The 18,820-nt window shown below is 49.6% G+C and overlaps 1 protein-coding gene across 1 annotated transcript in view; it reads right to left on the bottom strand.

Moving 5' to 3' along the window:
- LOC126524617 (glutamine synthetase 2 cytoplasmic-like) overlaps window positions 1–18,820 on the bottom strand; it is a 61,271-nt gene that overhangs the window by 8,484 nt on the left and 33,967 nt on the right. Inside the window, exon 3 of the mRNA XM_055067393.2 lies at window positions 1,553–1,705. Coding sequence (XP_054923368.1) covers window positions 1,553–1,705 — 153 coding nt within the window. The remainder of the gene's footprint in view (window positions 1–1,552; window positions 1,706–18,820) is intronic.

Raw genomic sequence — 18,820 nt, forward strand, 5'->3', positions numbered from 1 at the left:
TTCGTCCCCATCGAAGATAGCTTTGAAGATAGAGACCTCGCGGCCGCGCCATACCTAGTCATCACCAGAGTACGGTTGATCAAGGTTGATAATAGTTTGCATCGAAAAGAGGCAGCGTCATTGGCTACGTTTACGTACGCGGTCTGCCAAACTTGATATTGTTCAGTTATGTCATGTACTCCAGCATACGTCGGCCAGTGCTCGCCTTGTACATATCGGCAGCATCATTTAAACGCATCATCATATGACATGAGTGAACATTCCTACTACTCACCTCTTCTTCGTCGTCTCATGTTGGCCTCCGGTAACATTCCGGTGTTGCAACCGAGCTTCCCGTTTCACGATTCCTTGCCCGTGTTTCTCGCTATTATGCTAAACACAGCAGCGTATGACAACGAAAGAGCACGTTATTTGTAGCAAATACGTCTGCATCATTTTGATAACCCCTCCAGGAGATTATGCGTGTAAACTTTTCACCACCCATGATAATCAACCAAGAGTAAGTTGAAAATTGGCGTAGCGCTTGTCGTTGCACTAGAAGGCACATTTCCATTGCAACAAAACGAGAAAAATGTAATACCTATTTGTTCATGAACATAGTTCTGAAACGTTTTACCTCCCACGTTAATAATTCAAGAGGAAGTTAAAAACTGCCATAAAATACCTAATTCATAAAACCGGACAAGGGATGGCGACAAACACCTAAGAGAGACACGGTGCCTTTAGGATGGTCACTACCTTCCTCTGGTAACGCAGAGGGCTCACTTCATTGTTAAAACTCGTCATCAGCGTACACCAGTGATGGTCTCTGTGAGTTTCGTAAATACAAGCACCGGTCTTTAACAGAGGAAAGCAGTAAACACTGTGATAAGTTTTGCGGTCTTTCCGAGCCCTTAAGTGTAAGCAGTCTTGAAGCGAAGGCCTATTTTTATAAATAAGCTGCGCGGATTCAACCATAGCTGATGACGAAAGTCCTATAAATGAACCTAGTGCCCACAAAAACGCGGACATATATGCAGGATGCTTTCGGCGCAAAACTTCGCTGCTTGCCTGCATATACAGTGTCTCACAGTAACCTTACACTGGGTCGAAGCTGAGCCTAGCGTCAGCCAATCAGGCGAGCGCTCATGCAAGTGCGGTGTGACTGCGCCGGCTGCCTCTCCCCGTCACAGCACTGTGTACTCAGACCAAATCTCGGCATCTTGTACCAGAGCGCGCCTCACAGCCTCAAATCCAACACCTCCTCTCCTACGCCGCCAGAAATACGAGTGCGGTGCTTTGCCATGAGATGGGCCACCCTTTATACGCAACTTACTTTGAGCGAACACTGCGTCATTGCATACTGAAAGAATCACATGACTTTTGCAGGCGAAGGGAGTCAGCACCTAATATCCAAGTTAATGCGCTTTATTAGGTGATGTGCAGCTCTAACGAGACACGCAAGAAGACATTGAAGAAGAAGAGACGACGGTCGTGTTACTCTTTTTTGTTACCTCGCATGATCTGCTTATGCTACACGTCGTACGGGCCGCAAAGATGTTCTGTGACTTGCCTAGAGGTTTTATTGTATGGGTGGCGTCTCTTGGCCAGCCTAGTGGGAGTCCATCCTTTTCAGTTATCACGTACTCTTGCTCGATACCGAACCAAGGCTCCAGGTCATTTGCCTTCTGCATTGCATCAAGGCAACTCCGGCGGGTGTTGCTCTCTGAAACCAAAACAAAATGAATAATGAAAATGAAATCAGTATACTGGCAGTATAGACTACTTTAGTCTATCGGTGTGCAAAATATCGCCATGGGAAAGCGAAGGCTCAGGGAAAAAACACTTTGCGAGGTACCATGTATTTAGAAAGAGAAGAGCCACAGTATTCGAAGTGCTATGGAAATACTGTTTTGAAGCGAAACTTTTTTACCTGTTGCATAGGCCCACCGGGATGTGATGTATAAAAGGAATGCTAAACCTCCCCAACCCCCACTCCCTTTGGTTTGGTGAAAGTACATAGTAGGCGGATAGCATAAGCTGCTACGAACATTTCAGCCAAGTCTTGCAGTCGTAAGCGACGCGTGGAGCTCAAAAGTGGAGCGGGATGTCGCCTTTCTCTCAAACGATTTCCTTTCAACTGATGCCTGCTTCTCACTCTTTTATGGACGGTTTGTTTCGTAAGATACCGGATTACCATACACGGCTGTTATTGGCTAATAGCTGATGTCAATCAATATGTTTGGAGGAGTACGCTTCTTCCTACTCTTACTTTGTGTGTTTATTGATGAAGTTTAATAAATAGGCAGAAGTAAGCGAAAATATATTTTCGAATTTAGACAATAAATGCATACTTCGGGATGAATCCGCCTATCGTTTGCTCATGCTCGGCCGCCCTGCCTAGCGCTGTCGTCGCCGTCGGGTCCAGCTGATTTCGACTAGCCTTGAGCGCCCAACTATCATCGAAACACGCGGAACTCAAGGCCACACCACACGCAGGCTTGCCAACGCGCGCTCACTCCTGGTCGGACGCCTAAGTAGACTTTTTGATAGCGCTTCAACATGCGCAAGTTGAATGTGTCTACTCTCCTTCAGTCAAGCTGGTTGAGGGCAAATCCGGTCCGCAACACGTAGCATGCATGGTCAGACTACAGTATATGAGCGCGAGCATGCAAACAAGCCCTGTCGTGCACAAAGCAAACCAGGTACATACACACTACAGCTGCATTCAGCTGCAGTCTACGACGTAGCGCATTTATCGCGGCCTCCGTGAGGGGCCGTGACGGGTTCACTGGTAAGCGCACTGCGGCCAGCGCAGGACAACCGCGTTTGGCTCAAAGGGACCCTGAAACGATTTGGACGATTTTCTACAAAGGTACTGAGTCGTTAGAGTAGGTCCTTCTGATCATTAATTGACACATCTAAGTGCTCCGCGTAAAGCGTGTTTTTATTATAAGGTTTTAAAAATGCACATCGCTGCCGATCGCAGCGCACTGATCGGCGGAATTTTAAGCCGCCCCTACCCATATGACGGAAATCGCCCATATGACGTCAGTGGGGCGAGCTATCCGATTGGCTGACCAGGGCGCGTGATCGATGATTTTTCCAACTTAATGGGAAACAAATGATGTTTGTAATAGTTGGAATGTTAGTTAAATTGTTTTTATAAAGAGAAAGTAACATAAAGAGAATGCACAAGAACAATTCTTCAGTACACTTAAGCACTTCCGGCACACAGCAAGTGTCGTCTGCTTGTGTTACAACGTGCTCCATTTTGACGAGAGCTCCGCGTTCAATGTCGGTCTGCCTTTTCGCGAGCGCTATGATTCGACTTTGTTGCGTTGTGGAGTGCAAACGTAGCGACTGGCAATATGTCAAGCTGCGACATTGTGTCCTTCTGCAAGCCAGTAGACGAGCGGACTGGCTGCAGCACATCGGACTGCCGCTCTTCGATCGGCGCCAGGATTTGCGCGATTGCGGCTGTCACTTTACACCGGAAGATTACTAACGCAATAGCCTTTCGCGAGTTCGGTATTAGGGTAAACGCAAGCGCAAGGGGACGGGGCCTGGCCGTGTCCTCTTGCGTGTCGTTTCAGGGGATGAACAGAAGCGCAAATGTGAATGGTCTGCACGGTGCATCCACCTCATGCCATAGAGCTCAACCACACACAGTAGCAGTAACAGAATGTATTCTTCTTTGCTGCTGGTGTAAATTTTTCGCAGGAGTGTAATCGTTAACACGTTGTTTTTGTAAATGTTTAAAATGTTTAATATATCTTAAACTTGGTTAGAGCAATGTTAGCTCTTTCTTTGGCTGGTTAAGTTCTGCGCCAACGGGTGGCTCGACTGTGGAGACCGATCAGGCAGCTCACGTACGTCTACGCTACTGTTCCTTCATCAGCTTGAGTTTATGCCTTCACCGTTCCGTCGAAAGGTTCTGCTAGTGTGTGATTACCGGAATACCAGACACGTTTGGCTCTGCGACAGATTGCTCGCAACGCACGCTGCTTCGATAGCTCTCGCTTGGGGTTGACGGCCAAGCCGCTAGCGGGGACGTTTCGCGCGGGAGGGGGGGGGGGGGGGGGCGGGCTCCAAAGCAACGGGAAGTGGACGTTGTGACGTCGCATCGTGACGCAGAACCAGTGAAGACGGAGCTTAGCCCCGACCGCCGGGCGAACGAGTTGAGGAGGAAAAGCATGGCTAGGGAGGAGGGTAACTTGTAATCGCTTGTAGCTCCATTAATGCGTAACGCTTCACTTAAATTGTGGTGTGAATGTTCTACTTAATCTGTACCCTACGCGTCTACAAAATTTGTCCGAACCGTTTCAGGGACCCTTTAAGTTTGGTCCGTCGTAGGCGCCAAAATTGGAAGCAGTGGCGGCTACGCAAACATCCAAAATCAAACTTGAACTGCGCGGCACGGTGAAGCTCAGTTGCAGGAGCTTTATGGACACGCCGCGCTCCTCCGTAGCTTTCGTAGTGCAAGGCATTTAAGAAGGAGCGGAAGCACCGCGAAGGGCATGTTTGATTTCCAATATCTTCGTTTCTGCAGAACGCATTGACGTACTTGCAGCAAAGAATTTGTGAAAAAGTCTGGGTTAACTTCAAATGCATTTCTCCACTTACGTAAAAAGTCGCAGTTTCGCCTGAAAGGCCAAGCATCGATAGCGATAGCAAACTGGTAGACAGCTATACGGAATACGGCTAGCAGTTTTATTGGCCGCATCAATTTTTAAACATTCGCTCACTGACTAAATTAACAAGCATAGTGTAACGCGCGCACACGCAAACATGAGCACATCTCGCTCAGTGACCGCGGAAACCCACCGTCAAAATGCTGGGGTAAGGGAGAGCGGCAGCAGCAGAGAGCGAATCCACATCCGAGCTGCCTCTCGCCTCAACGCGAACAGCGAGAACGCAGCGCATACGAAGCGATTAGCCCTCGCGGCACCAAGAATCGGCTCCCATCGTAGACACCGATCTCTGAGTGGCGCCTTCCCGCATGTGACGTCAGTAGGGGAACTCCGCTGCTGCGCCGCGCGTGCGCTGGCTACGTGATGGCAAATTAAAGCTGTCGACCAGTGTGCTCTGCTTGGATGTTTGAAATGCGAGCCGGCAGGTTTCGTATAACGGTATATATACGAAATTTTCCGGGTCACTATTCCCTGCGGAATCGATCGGAGTCACCGTCAACACCACGCTTGGTTAGAGTCGATTGCTCCTGGTGTCGCCTGCTAGTGTATAGACGTGCGTGTACGGCGGTGCTCCATCGTCATTGCAGTTCCGTCGTCGCGGCGGTCTCATATTGATTAGGCAGCACTTCCTTGACGATTAATTGCAGCACTTGGCCACCTATATACTGTGTTTGCACTGTAATACTGTGTTTCGCTCTGCAGCACATGCTGCGTGTTCGGTCGCTTGCTCTGTTGGCCACAGACATTCCAATTTTGGGGCTGCCCAGCGCGTTTAGCACATCGCAAAATACATTTGATGCCATTCTCTGGAAACTATATACGTGGTCGCAGTGGCGCGTTAATGCACCCACTGTTTTAGCGGCATTGCAGAAAAATGCCGTCTGGAACGTCTGATAAAAGGGCGGACAAAATTACTGGACAAACCCAAGTTTTTTTTACTCTTTTGCCGCCGTGCTGACCCTCCCAAGACAATTTTACTTCAACTTGATTACTTTTACCATGACACAGCTCTCTCATGCATGTTGTTAAGCTCGGCGTAACCATGGCGGGTGATCAGAATTAGGGCTATCGCGTAAGAAAAACAAGCGGTAACCTTTGCTTAGACCACCGTTCCGAAAATATTTTATTCTGTAAACGCGTCATACGCATTTAGAGCAAAAGATGCGAAGCTTGGGTTTGCGACTAATTGACTGAACGAATAGCTGGAGTGCTAACACACACCACATTAGCATTCATGAAATCCGCACAAGAGGCGCAGTAAAGTGTTGACAGGCTTTCTGGCATTTTCTTTCGTTTGATAATATAAAATTTTGTAACGCTATGCGACGACTGGTCGAAAGTCGGCGAGCATGCAAAGAAAGGTAAAAAATGCCGCTAAAATGGACCGTCAGAAAAGAAGCCTTGGCAGAGCCATGCCGTATACGTGCGAAAAACGCTCGATAACGTTACACTGCCGCGTGGAAACAATATTAAACGAAAATAATTCTATGCTCCACGGCAGTGCCGAGTAGCCAGCGCCAAAGCGATTGGCCGACCGCCATCTTCTATTCCGGTGGCACCGGTGGTATAGGAAGAGAGCATGGAGACCCACAAGTCGTCTAGCAGCCGTAAGAGGAAACCGGAGGTGACGGAAGGCAAAGTGGCGACAACGGCGAGGATGATGGGAGAGCTACCAGCGAAGGCGCCCAGCGGGTGCAGCAATTTGTACAAGCCAAAGCCTAACGTCTCAAGCGACCGTTGCGCGGCCGAGTTGCAAACACAGCAGCAGCAGCAGCGGCAGCAGCAGCGCTGCTGCTGCTGCTCCTGTTGTCGTCTTGCATGCGCACGGAGGAAGGAAACTCAGGAGAGGCCCTGACGTCACTTTATGTGATGCGAAAGCGAAGGCGGAAGTTGGCGTTGCTCATGGCGTTGCTCCGCCTATCGGGCCAGCTCTCCTCTCTTGTTTACATTTCCCTCTCTCGTTTACATTTCTCGCGAAACCACGCCGCGCTGGGCGCAACCGTGCTGCTCGGACCCGCGAGCTCCGCTGCAATACTAAACAATCGTTAGCACGTTAGCGTGATTCCGCTGAAGAGGGCAAAATTTCCCGCGGATATTCCTTCGTCCGTTGCCATTGCCGTGGCGCGGTACATTGCGTACAGCGTTGCATGCGCGTTCATTTCACGGACTTTAGTTCCTCCTGTCCCACCTGGCCACAGCAACAACCGGTAGAGCACGGTCCAGATAACGCAGCGCAACAAAACACGGAGACCAACGCAAACCTGTCCGCACGGTGCCTTTGCCATGGTACGAAACCTACGGAGCAACACGTGTGAGCGCACAGAACAATAACAAAGCCGCCATTGTGGTCCGAAAGGCGGGGCCACTACAGCAAAGAAATAAAAAAAAAAACAGCAAAACAAAGGAGAACCTACTACGTCATTTCCTCCACACTTTTCTCCTAGCGTGCGGAGGGGGTAGGGCCTCTCCTCAGTTTCCTTCCTCCATGTGCATGCGGCTCACGCCGGCCATGCCGGGACGTAGTTGAGACGCACGCCACTAACACCGGCCGCGTCAGGACGTGGTTGAGAGCTGGCCACGTCAGAAAAACATAAAAGGCATGCGCTCTCGTTGTTCTGTTTCATGACATTTGTTTATGAGCTGTCATTCTCAAAATTCCGGGAATAAATTGGTAAAGAATGTAAGACAAGGTTTATTACCCTTTAATTCTCGCCTTAACTATTATAGCCTTATGTGCGGAACTACAACACAGGAAAACCTGAACCAATTACTTGTACTACAAAAAAATAAGCAAAACGTATTGTTAATTACCGAGGTTACATCATACAAGAGAAATATTTTTAGAACACAAAATAGTTCTAGTAACAAAAATCTATGACTATCGCCTCAGCCGAACAATTAAACAAGAACATTTAAATAAAACATCTTTTATTCAAACTCTTTAAGGCCTGAGGAGGCGCGAACAAAACTACAACACAAGAAATAATGATATGTGGGAAATTAAACTATTTCGAACAACATATGGTCTACAAACGTTAGAAGACCGGCTTCCACGACTTCTTAATGACCAATCGAGACAGGATATGACACCCCAAAATGACACATTTCGGACACTCTTGGATTGCTTTCTTTCCTAAACTTTGTTTTTGTTATTTCTTTATGCAACTAAAGCCAAATCGCTTTACAGAATTATGGTGTTACGCGATGTTACTCCAACGTTTTTCTGTTAAAGTGCCTTTGACATGTCATTGCATTGTGTAAACCATTAGAAACCTTCAATGTTTTTTACCATGTGTGTATGGCTTAATTCTTTTTTTTTAAATCATGTACCAGATGCAGCCTTTATGTAACATGTTCATATATTATTCTATAGTGCAATGTGACCGCCGTGAGCAGTGTTTCTTTTTGTGTATCTTCTTTTTATCTTACTTTGTATGCTACCGCCAAATAAGGGGGGCCGTTGCTCTGTCAAGCTGTTGAAAGACAGCTTTTAGTTCGGTCCCCCTGCATCATCATGTATGACGTGATGGTCGAAATAAACTTACTTACTTACTTACTTACTTACTTACTTACTTACTTACTTACTTACTTACTTACTTACAAGGTATGCACCACGTGGAGGGCCTACTTAATCTATGGGGCAATAGGCACAAGCTACTCAGAAAATGGCGGAACAACAAGCTGAACAAGCGCCTAAAGGCGTATATATATAGCATCACCAAGGAGGCCCTAAAATACACCGGCAAACTTGCAACAGACGACTGGATGCAGATATGCGAGCAAGCCGCAAACAACATGGACACAAGCTGAGCCTTCTTGCTCTTGTAGCGTAAAGCTACACTACGCGGGTTGGAGCCGAGGTTCGCGTGCTTCTGCGCCTGCCATACTGTGTATGCGCGAGAGCCGCGTGACGTCAAGAGAGGCGCAGCTGCGTCGCCCTCGCCGCTGCCGCGGCCGCAGCCAGCGCGCGATCCTTGCCGTCGCTAGAGTCACTGGAAAAAATTTCAGAGTACCACATTCGTTTTCCCCGCGCCGCCGACGCGTTCATTGGACCAACCGTACCACGTGACTTTGGGGTACCATATACCTTCGAAGCGCCGGACGGGCCGGTGAGTTAGAGCGCAGGCAGCGCATGCAGGTTCCCTACGTTTTTTGTGTTCCGATTGTCGCGTTCGCGTTTGACTGCAAGGAAATCATGCCTGGCTGCTGCGCCTTGGGGTGCAGCAACCGAACTGAGTCTGGAAAGATTTTTTTTAGATTCCGACCGGGCAAAATGACCGAGAGCGTCGTTCTGTGTGGTTATACAGAATCGGCCGGGAGAACTTCAAGCCTACAAAAAACACCCGCGTGTGCGAGGTATAAGTACACCTTGCGTGTGCTTTTCGGCACTATTTTAGAAGATATTTAAGCGAAGTGCACGCGGTGTTAGCGATGCTACGAAAATAGGGGAGTTCATTGCAGGGATCGTTCGCGTCTTGCACGCTTGACGCGGGCACACGTGTACGCGTTTGTTGCTTAACACACGCGATTATTCCGTGCTCGTGGCACGCGAAGACACACTTGTCGCACGAGAATTCCGCGTCTTCACGTGCACCAGGTACTCGCATGATTTCTCCGCGCATGCGAGCGCGCTCTCGCCTCAAGTCACTCGACCCATATGGCACTTGTTTTTCGCAGATCGTGATGATCGCAGTCAATAAAAACATGGTGAATACGAGGTCCATGATACTTCCTTTTTTCCACTTATCCTTTGCTCATTTATACATACGCATTTCGAGCTTGAATCCAGTGGCCAGGTGATATTCACAACACACGCTTCAAATTTTGAGCTTGTAAGCCGTGCAGATGCAATGAACTGAAGTCAACATACATATTATGTTCTATGTTGAAATGCTACGGTGCATACCCAAATAATGTTATGCTTGATGCATGACAAGAAATACAAAACAACAGAACACCCAGTAGCTTTAGTTTCACTCCGTCACTATTCATGTTACATAAACCGCTCTAAAAGCACAAGAATTTTATACATCGCCGATGTAACTTAGAAAAAAAGTGCTGCGTCACCAGCAGGCGTCCCTGCTTTTTTTTTTTTTACACAGGCAGCAAATCTTGGCAGTCTAAGAAAACAGTCATAAATAAGTTGAGAAGAGTAGCCGCTCATGAACATACTAGACAGCCGCGTTCATAAATCGCAATGTAGCAAACTCTCGCTCATTATCAGTGTACAGAAGTACATATACGTTGCTGAAATCACGAAAATAGCTCATCTTGGCCTTCCACGAGATTTAGTGCGCAAAATGGTCATCGAAGTTGGTTTTTACGCCTGGTGTGCACAGATCGCCTTAAGATCACGGCCAAACACCAGTGCGCACACGGCAGTCGCAGTGTGTCATGCGTATACGGCGGACGAAGTCGCCTGGTAGAACCTAGAACGCGCGGTATCCGTTTACAGACTAAATTAAATGTATCCGATTTAGCTTGTGAAATTATACAATGAACATACGCGCCTTTGACACTGTCAGGTGTTAGTTTCGTCCTGCTGAGAAACATTCAATAGAAGCCGACGGTGGTCCACGATGTTCATGCCCAATAGCACAAGCTTGCCTCATTCCGGCTCGAAGTGAACAAACGTTTCCTTCGTAGCTCGCTCCGCGGAAGGGGCAAATAACGCGTGCATAAGCTCCCGATAGCAGCGCTAAGCTGCTGCCCACAATCGTAGCACAGTTCCAGCAGTAAACACGATCGGCGTGCAAAACAACCGCCGGCTGCATTACTTCGCACAAAATAAACATTTTATTTTTGTTCGCAGCAGCCAGTATCTCCGGGCACAAAGTATTTGTACTTCAGTAAACACTCAACCCGATGTGTCACCGAATATCAAGCTCTTCAAACACGGCGGCCTTCCCGCGACGCAGTCGGCTTGGAAGGTGTATGGCGGTGGCCGCTCAGTGTTGCCAGTCAAATCCCGGTCTTTGCGGTACTCTGAAATTTTTTCCAGTGACTCTAGCCGTCGCCGACTGCGGCGCATTCCAGAGGTGTGACCTCGCAGTCTCCGCAGACGCGCCGGCGCCGTGTGCGCCCGCTGTTGCATTTACGATTGCGGCGCCGTGCGGCACTGCGCACGGGCGAGGAGGGCGCACCATGCGTATAAATGCGCGGGAGAGACGGTTGATGCAGCGCGCTCGACAGGGAGTTTAAGGAGAGTCGGGCCGCTGCCAGTCTGCGCAAAAGACTGGAAAACTTAAATTCTTCAGACCCCGAAGTTGTCGCTTGGCAGTTGGCCGTCGAGCGTCGAAAGAACGAGGGTGCCAAGGCCAAGCGTGCGGTCGAGACACCGGAGCAACGCGAAGAACGCCTAGAGAAAAGACGTCGCCAAGAAGCTCAACGCCGTGCTATGGCCTCCCAACAACAGCGGCAGGATCAAGAGAGTGTCACAGACCATCCCAAGACTCGTCGGTGCACTGAACATGCTACGAAACGCGGTGAAAGTGTGCGTGCGTCTACACTCTTCCCCTCGGACTTTGTGAACAATCCGTTTCGACACATTTGTGAACAAGGCCATAGCCGGATAAGCTAAGGTTAGCAAGCAAGGCAAGAGATTAACCAAGCATAACCATACCTATACGCTACGTATATCCTGGTATACCTGAGCTAAGCTACTGCCAATTCCTTTCGGGTGCTTCTTGGCAACCCAGGAGAAAGAACCACCCGGAAGCAATCCAAGTGGGGGAGGAAATCGGAGGGTACAATCTCGCAGAACAAGTAGCCCACCATTTCTTCCCCTCGACAACCTTACAGGAAGATCAGCGACAAGTACCTCCCATACAATATTGCGGCGAAGTACTTGCAGACCAGCCATTTACAAATGGAGAGCTTAAAACGGCCATCAATGCAAGCAAAAGACACACGGCACTTGGGCCGGACGGCATCACAAACAAGATGTTACGCAATGTACCAGACACACTGCTGGAACAGTTCCTGCGTATCATGAACCGAGGTTGGGAAAGCGGTGATATACCGTAGACCTGGAAAATGGCTGCGGTGATTCCACTGCGAAAGCCCAATGAGATCCCAAGCGCCATTAACCACCTCGGGCCCATTTCTTTAACATCATGTCTGGTAAAGATCATGGAACGAATGGCCCTTGCACGACTCCTATTGCAGCAGGAATCTTGTACTTTTGTCGGTCCTCGAGTCATTGGTTTTCGAAAGCAGATGTGCACACATGATGCGATGCTTGCCATAAAGAAATATATAGGCAGTGAACCACAGAGCAGGAGCCAACTCACAACCATGTTGAGGTTGGATATCGAAACAGAATTTGATAACGTTACCCACCAAATGGTACTCTAAGGTCTGCAAACCATGGAACCAGATCAAAAACTTTACAACTATGGAAAAGGGTTTCTTACAAACCGCCCAGTTACCGTCATGGTAAATGAAGAAGAATCCCAAAAAGGTGCCTGGCACGAGGTGTACCCCAAGGGTCCATTCTCTCACCAAGACTATTCTCGCTAGCACAAAGAAAGCTGCGAACTCTCTTGTGGCATGTAGAAGACCCTCATCTTACAATATATGCGGATGATATCACGCTCTGGGCCAGCAGAGGATCTTCAGCTGGAATTCAAGAGACACTAGAAACAGGCAATAATGTCACGGCGCTATACATTCAAGAAAGGGGCCTCGCTCTGTCCAGCGCCAAGTGTGAACACAGAGTGGTAATCAACCAAAGTGAATAGCAGGCAGAAGAGGAACGAAAACTAATAACAAAAGTGAGCCAATATATGCCGAGAAAAACGCATATCAAGGTCCTGGGCTTTTGACTGTAGGACAATGGTAAGGCGGACGTTTGGGTGTGGCAAACAATTCAGCAGCTCCTTGAAGTCAAGGGGCTACTTACAACAACACAAAGGGTGAGAGGTATCAAAGAGCGCCAACTCAGAAAGCTCACCATGGCCGTGGCTGTACGTCGAATAATGTGCCAATATCTGTACTTACAAGTCACGAAAACACAAAAGGGTAAACTTGAAACCATGCTCAGGCAGATAACGAGAGTTAAACTAGGCACCCCTGCATACTCGCGATCCAACCGAGTCGATGAGACGGCAGGGCTGCCTAAACTGGATGAGCTGAAGCAACTCCACCAAGAGGCACAATTTAGTTTCCTGAAGTTATGTAGATAGGGACAGGCATATTTGCGTGATCTAGGCTACGATATCCCACAGTGCCAACACAGGGAACAACAATATCCCCCGTGGGACACGCTAGACCATACTATCGTCGATCCAATGCCTAAAATATGGTTGTGCTTGACACAAGCGTGGTGTAGCGGTGGCGTAGAAGTAGAGCATCCGCCTCATTCAAGAGGACCGTGGTTCGAATACCGGTGCCGCGCAATTTTCAACCGGATTAAAAAAAATTCGCGTGTTGATAAAATTGCATAAACAGGCCTGGAGTGCGGCCTGATCCCGTTGACCAGAACCGGTAACGCACTCCCTCACCAGAGCAGGATTGGCCACCCTGGCGCAGTACTTGGCCAGAACCTCCTATATGAATACAACAATCAAACCTCTGCCCTCAGTCCCCAGCAGCTGCGAAGCAATTGACCACAGCGGCGGTCAGACCTGTGACGCAGCAGAGGGTGCTAAGAATCCCTGGATCCGGACAGGCCGCCATTGGAAGCTGAACCTGGCAACGTTTAACGCTAGAACGTTATCTAGTGAGGCGAGTCTAGCAGTGCTGTTGGAGGAATTAGACGGCAGTAAATGGGATATAATAGGGCTCAGTGAAGTTAGGAGGACACATGAAGCATATACAGTGCTAAAAAGCGGGCACATACTGTGCTACCGGGGCTTAGCGGAAAGAGCAGAACTAGGACTCGGATTCCTGATTAATAAGAATATAGGTGGTAACATACAGGAATTCTATAGCATTAACGAGAGGGTGGCAGGTCTTGTTGTGAAACTTAATAAGAGGTACAAATTGAAGGTCGTACAGGTCTACGCCCCCTATATCCAGTCATGATGACCAGGAAGTCGAAAGCTTCTATGAAGACGTGGAATCGGCGATGGGTAAAGTCAAAACAAAATACACTATACTGATGGGCGACTTCAATGCCAAGGTAGGCAAGAAGCAGGCTGGAGCCAAGTCAGTGGGGGAATATGGCATAGGCACTAGGAATAGCAGGGGAGAATTATTAGTAGACTTTGCAGAACAGAATAATACACGGATAACGGATACCTTCTTCCGCAAGCGGGATAGCCGAAAGAGGACGTGGAGGAGCCCGAATGGTGAGACTAGAAATGAAATAGACCTTATATTCGGCGCTAACCCTAGCATCATACAAGATGTGGATGCGCTCGGCAAGGTGCGCTGCAGTGAGCATAGTATGATAAGAACTCGAATTAACCTAGACTTGAGGAGGGAACGGAAGAAACTGGTACATAAGAAGCCGATCAATGAGTTAGAGGTAAGAGGGAAAATAGAAGAATTCCCGATCAAGCTACAGAACAGGTATTCGGCTTTAACTCAGGAAGAGCGCCTTAGTGTCTAAACAATGAACGACAATCTTATGGACATCATTAAGGAGTGTTGAATAGAAGTGGGTGGTAACTCCGTTAGACAGGATGCCAGTAAGCTATCGCAGGAGACGAAAGATCTGAACAAGAAACGCCAATGTATGAAAGCCTCTAACCCTACAGCTAGAATAGAACTGGCAGAACTTTCGAAGTTAATCAACAAGCATAAGACAGCTGACATATGAATGGAAACAACTTTATTTTCAATCCGGCAAATTTGACGACCCGGGCTCAGGTCTCCCATGAGGGTACTTCGAGGCCTTGCCTCGTCGCCGCCTCTCGGGCTTGCTGCACAGCCCACTCTTGTGTCTTGAGGTTGGAGCTGCGCAGAGCGGCGGCCCACTTCGACGCAAGAGCCTCCGGAGCTACTGCCATTGTAGCTGATGTAACCCGACACTCCCACAACATGTGTGACAGCGTCGCTCAATTTTCCTGACATAATTTCCAAAGAGCAGTCGGGTATTGCGCGGGGAAAATGTGCTGCAATCGCGCCGGACTGGGGAATGTATGTGTTTGCAATTGTCGCCCGATGACTGCCTGGCAACGTTTCAGCATAGGGTGAGGTGGGGGTAGCAACCGCCTGCCTAGCTGGTAGTGCTTGGTGATGTCATTGTACCTGACCAGGCGTTCTCGCGTGTTTTGAACCAGGAGTTCCGTACTCGAAGAGGTGGTCTCCGATTCTGCGCGGCGGGTCAGTTCTCGCGCAGAGCAGTGTGCTACCTCGTTCAAGTTAATGAGGCCTTCATCGAGGGGGGGGGGGGGGGTGGCGACGTGCGCTGGAAACCATATAATCGCGGTGTTATCGAAGTGCTGTCGACCAGCTTTCCTTAGAATCTGGAGAGCTTCGGAGGAAATGCGCCCCCGCGCGTGGTTGCGAACTGCGGATTGTGAGTCGCTAAAGACTACCTCGCAGTGGGGGTCGGTAAGCGCAAGCGCAATCGCTACCTCTTACTCTGTTTCGGGGTATTCCGTTGCGACACTACACACATGCGTAAGCCGGGAGCTAACGTCTACGACTACCGCCGTGAACCGGTGTTCTCGTGTGTATTCTGCGGCGTCTACAAAGCGCGTAGTCCTCTTTCCACCCAAGGAGCGCAGCAGTGTCTTGGCACGGGCCTGGCGTCGGCCCCGATTAAATTCGGGGTGCATGTTTCGAGGTATAGGGGCGACAATCAGCGTGTCGCTGAGGTCGGGTGGAATGACCTGTTTCTGACCGTGTTGGACGTCGTAGTTGAAGCCGAGTTTCTGCAGGATGTACAGGCCCGTGGCTGTCAGAGACATGCGTTCGAGTTGAGAGGTTCTTTGCGCATCCACGATTTCCTCAAGCGTGTTGTATACCCCCAACTGTAGCAGACGAGCAGTGCTTGTGGACTCCGGTAGGCCAAGGGAAATCTTGTAAGTCTTGCGTATAAGGGTGTTGATTTTCTCCCTTTCAGTGACATTCCAGTTGTGGAAAGCAGCCACATAAGTGATGTGACTGATTGCGAAAGAGTGTATGAGGCGCATGACACTGTCCTCCTTCATGCCCGTGTGCTTGTTTGTATGCGTTTGATCAGGTGGGTAGCCGCTGTAACTTTGCCTTCGATTTTGCGAATAGCTTCTATGTTTGACCCGTTGGCTGTTATATGCATGCCTAGGATGCGTATCTTAGGGACTCGGGGAATGCAGGAGCCGTCTTGCGTATAGAGGATTATGTCGTCACATTGGCGCGATTCAGCTGTAGGCTTGGGCCGGCGGCGCGGGCGGTAGATGAGCAGCTCCGATTTCAGTGGAGATAGTCGGAGACCTGTGTCTTGGAGGTAGGTTTCGACTGCAGAGACCGCTGCTTGTAAGGTGCATTCTATCTGACCGTCACTGCCCTTGTTGACCCACAGGGTGATGTCATCTGCATACAAGGCGTGATGGAGGCCATCGATCTCGTCGAGGTAGGCCGGGAGACCCAGCATCACGAGGTTGAAAAGGAGCGGGGATATGACCGATCCTTGAGGGGTGCCGGTGCTTCCTAGTGTATGTTCGTCGGATGTCATGCTGCCGACCGCGAGGGTGACTGTGCGGCGCGACAGGCAGTCTCTGACGAAGTTGTAGCTTCGCTCACCCTAGTTGAGCTTGTTTATGCGGCTCAGGATTGCTGCGTGCGTTACATTGTCAAATGCCTTTTCCAGATCTAGGCCGAGGATGGCGCGGTTGCCACTAGTTGGGTCATTGATAATCTGGTGGTAGAGCTGGAGCATGACGTCTTGAGTGGAGAGTTGTGACCGGAAGCCCACCATAGTGGGTGGGTAGGCTCCAGTGTCCTCGAGGTGGTGGTTGATGCGGGAGAGGAACGCGTGCTCCACCACCTTGCCAACGCAAGATGTGAGGGAAATGGGCCGCAAGTGATCGAGGCAGGACGGCTTGCCTGGCTTCGGTATCAGGACTGCTTTAGAGCGTTTCCACGCCTCTGTGATGCGACCTGCTCGCCAGCATTTGTTGATGTATGCCGTATAAGCGGTTATCGAGGCATCATCGAGGTTTCTTAGAGTCTTGTTCGTAACCTTGTCGGGACCAGGTGCTGATTTGCCATTAAGGTCGTGGAGAGCTGCGCGGATCTCTGACTCGTGAAATTCTTCATCGAGTGTCACATTTGTCTCTCCAGTGTAATCTCCGTGTTGAACATCGGACCGTTGAGGGACGTACTTGGCTAGCAGGCGTGTGACGAGCTGGTGATCACTCGTGGTAGCCTGTTCCTTGTGCAAAAGGCGTTGCAGGCTTGCTCGCTGAGCAGACTTGCTCTGCGTTTCCCCCAAGAGGTGACGAAGGAGACGCCACGTGCTTCTATTGTGGAGCTGCCCATCGACTGCGTTGCAGATGTTATACCACTGTTGGCGGCTTAAGGTCCGGCAATGTTCTTCCAGCTGGCGATTGATATGTGCTATCTTCTTACGAAGCTTTCGTTTGTGCCTTTGCTTCTTCCATCTTGCGTTTAGTGATGTCTTGGCTTCCCAGAGGTGGGCTAGTCGGCTGTCGATCTTGTCAACCTGGACTTCGGGTGCGAGCGTCTGCGTCGCCTTGTTCATGTCGTCGTTGAGCCTCTCCATCCATGCCTCGATGTCATCGATGTTCTCCTCACCTCTCTGTTCAACTCGCTGCTTTCGGAATTTGTCTCAGTCCGTCCATTTGGATAGCTTAGGAAAAGGTGGTGTACCCGCCTGAGGAATTCGTGTTTCTATGATCATGTGGTCCCTACCGAGATCTTCAAAGGTATTGCGCCACATGGCTTGAGGGATGTTACGGACCGCCGTCAGGTCTGGTGTCGTGTCCCGTGCCGTAGAGGTGCCCGTGCGGGTCGGCGCCGTGGGATCGGTAATAAGAGTTAATTCGGCATCATGCAAGTCCTGCCACAGGCGTCGACCTTTGGCGGTAGTGTAGCCATAGCCCCAGGCCTCGTTCGGGGCGTTAAAATCTCCCCCCACCAGAAACGGGTTTGCGCCCGCCAAGGCAAGCGCCCCTCGGAACAGAGAGAGGAAACGAGCCCGTGAGTGAGCCGGATTACTATATACGTTGAGGAGAAATACACTGTGGTTGCGTGTTCTATTGGGAAGGAGCTCTACAAGCATGTTTTCCGCATGTGTGTCGCTTACGCTTTGTTCTTGCACTACTATCCCTTTCCGAATTAAAATTGCAAGTCCGCGATCAACGGGAATCGGCGAGGCATTCGCAGTGTAACCTGGAAGTTTTGGTACGGTACCTAGTGTTTCTTGTATCATTATGATGTCGGGTTTGGGTTGCGCGTGTCGGACGTATTGTTGCAGCAGTGGTTGCTTCTTAGTGAAGCCCCGACAGTTCCACTGCCACACCACGAGCTCGTTAGTGGGGCTGGCCATCGTGGTGCTGTACTTGTGCGGTACCTGAAATAAGGCTAGGGTGAATGACTGTAGGGCACATGGTGGGCATCATTTGCATGCCTGGGCGAAGGCCTATGTGTGTCTCGATTTTGTCTATAAGGGTTTCAACCCTGTCTGTTCGAGCAGTGAGGTAACAGCTGACATAAGGAAGTATAATATGATATAATATAATAACTCGGTCCGAAAACCGTGCATGATCTACGCCTCCTAAAATAAATATGCAGGCCTGCGCCTTGCGAGCTCAGAATGGAAAGTCATCTAGGTTCGCTGATACTGTCATTTGAAACCGCCCTTTAAGAAATTGCAGGCTGTCCCGTAATCGAGAATAGATGTAAGCTTGAAATGGCTCCAGGGGAAGCAGATTGGTTGCAGATAATACTAGCCACACTCGTAAAATGGACGTAGTGCATGTTCGCAACGGCACACCACACCGCACCACGCCATACTTTGCACTGGTCCGTATAGACGCTGCCCAGTTGAAGAAAAGCGCCTGAAGTATGCGCGACCGACGTCTAAGCAAATCTCGATTGCTGCTCCGTGATCTCGACGCAAGAGGTCACGTGTTGGGCCGCCACTGAGCAAAGGACAAGCTTCACGGAGCGCTTGCTTGCGAAGACTGGCTGCGTGACGTAATGATCTTTCCTTACTTTTTCCTTCCTCCATGAAGGCAAAGCCAAGGAGG

Source organism: Dermacentor andersoni, chromosome 3 (assembly GCF_023375885.2).
Source record: "Dermacentor andersoni chromosome 3, qqDerAnde1_hic_scaffold, whole genome shotgun sequence".
Classification (NCBI taxonomy): Eukaryota; Metazoa; Arthropoda; class Arachnida; order Ixodida; family Ixodidae; genus Dermacentor; species Dermacentor andersoni.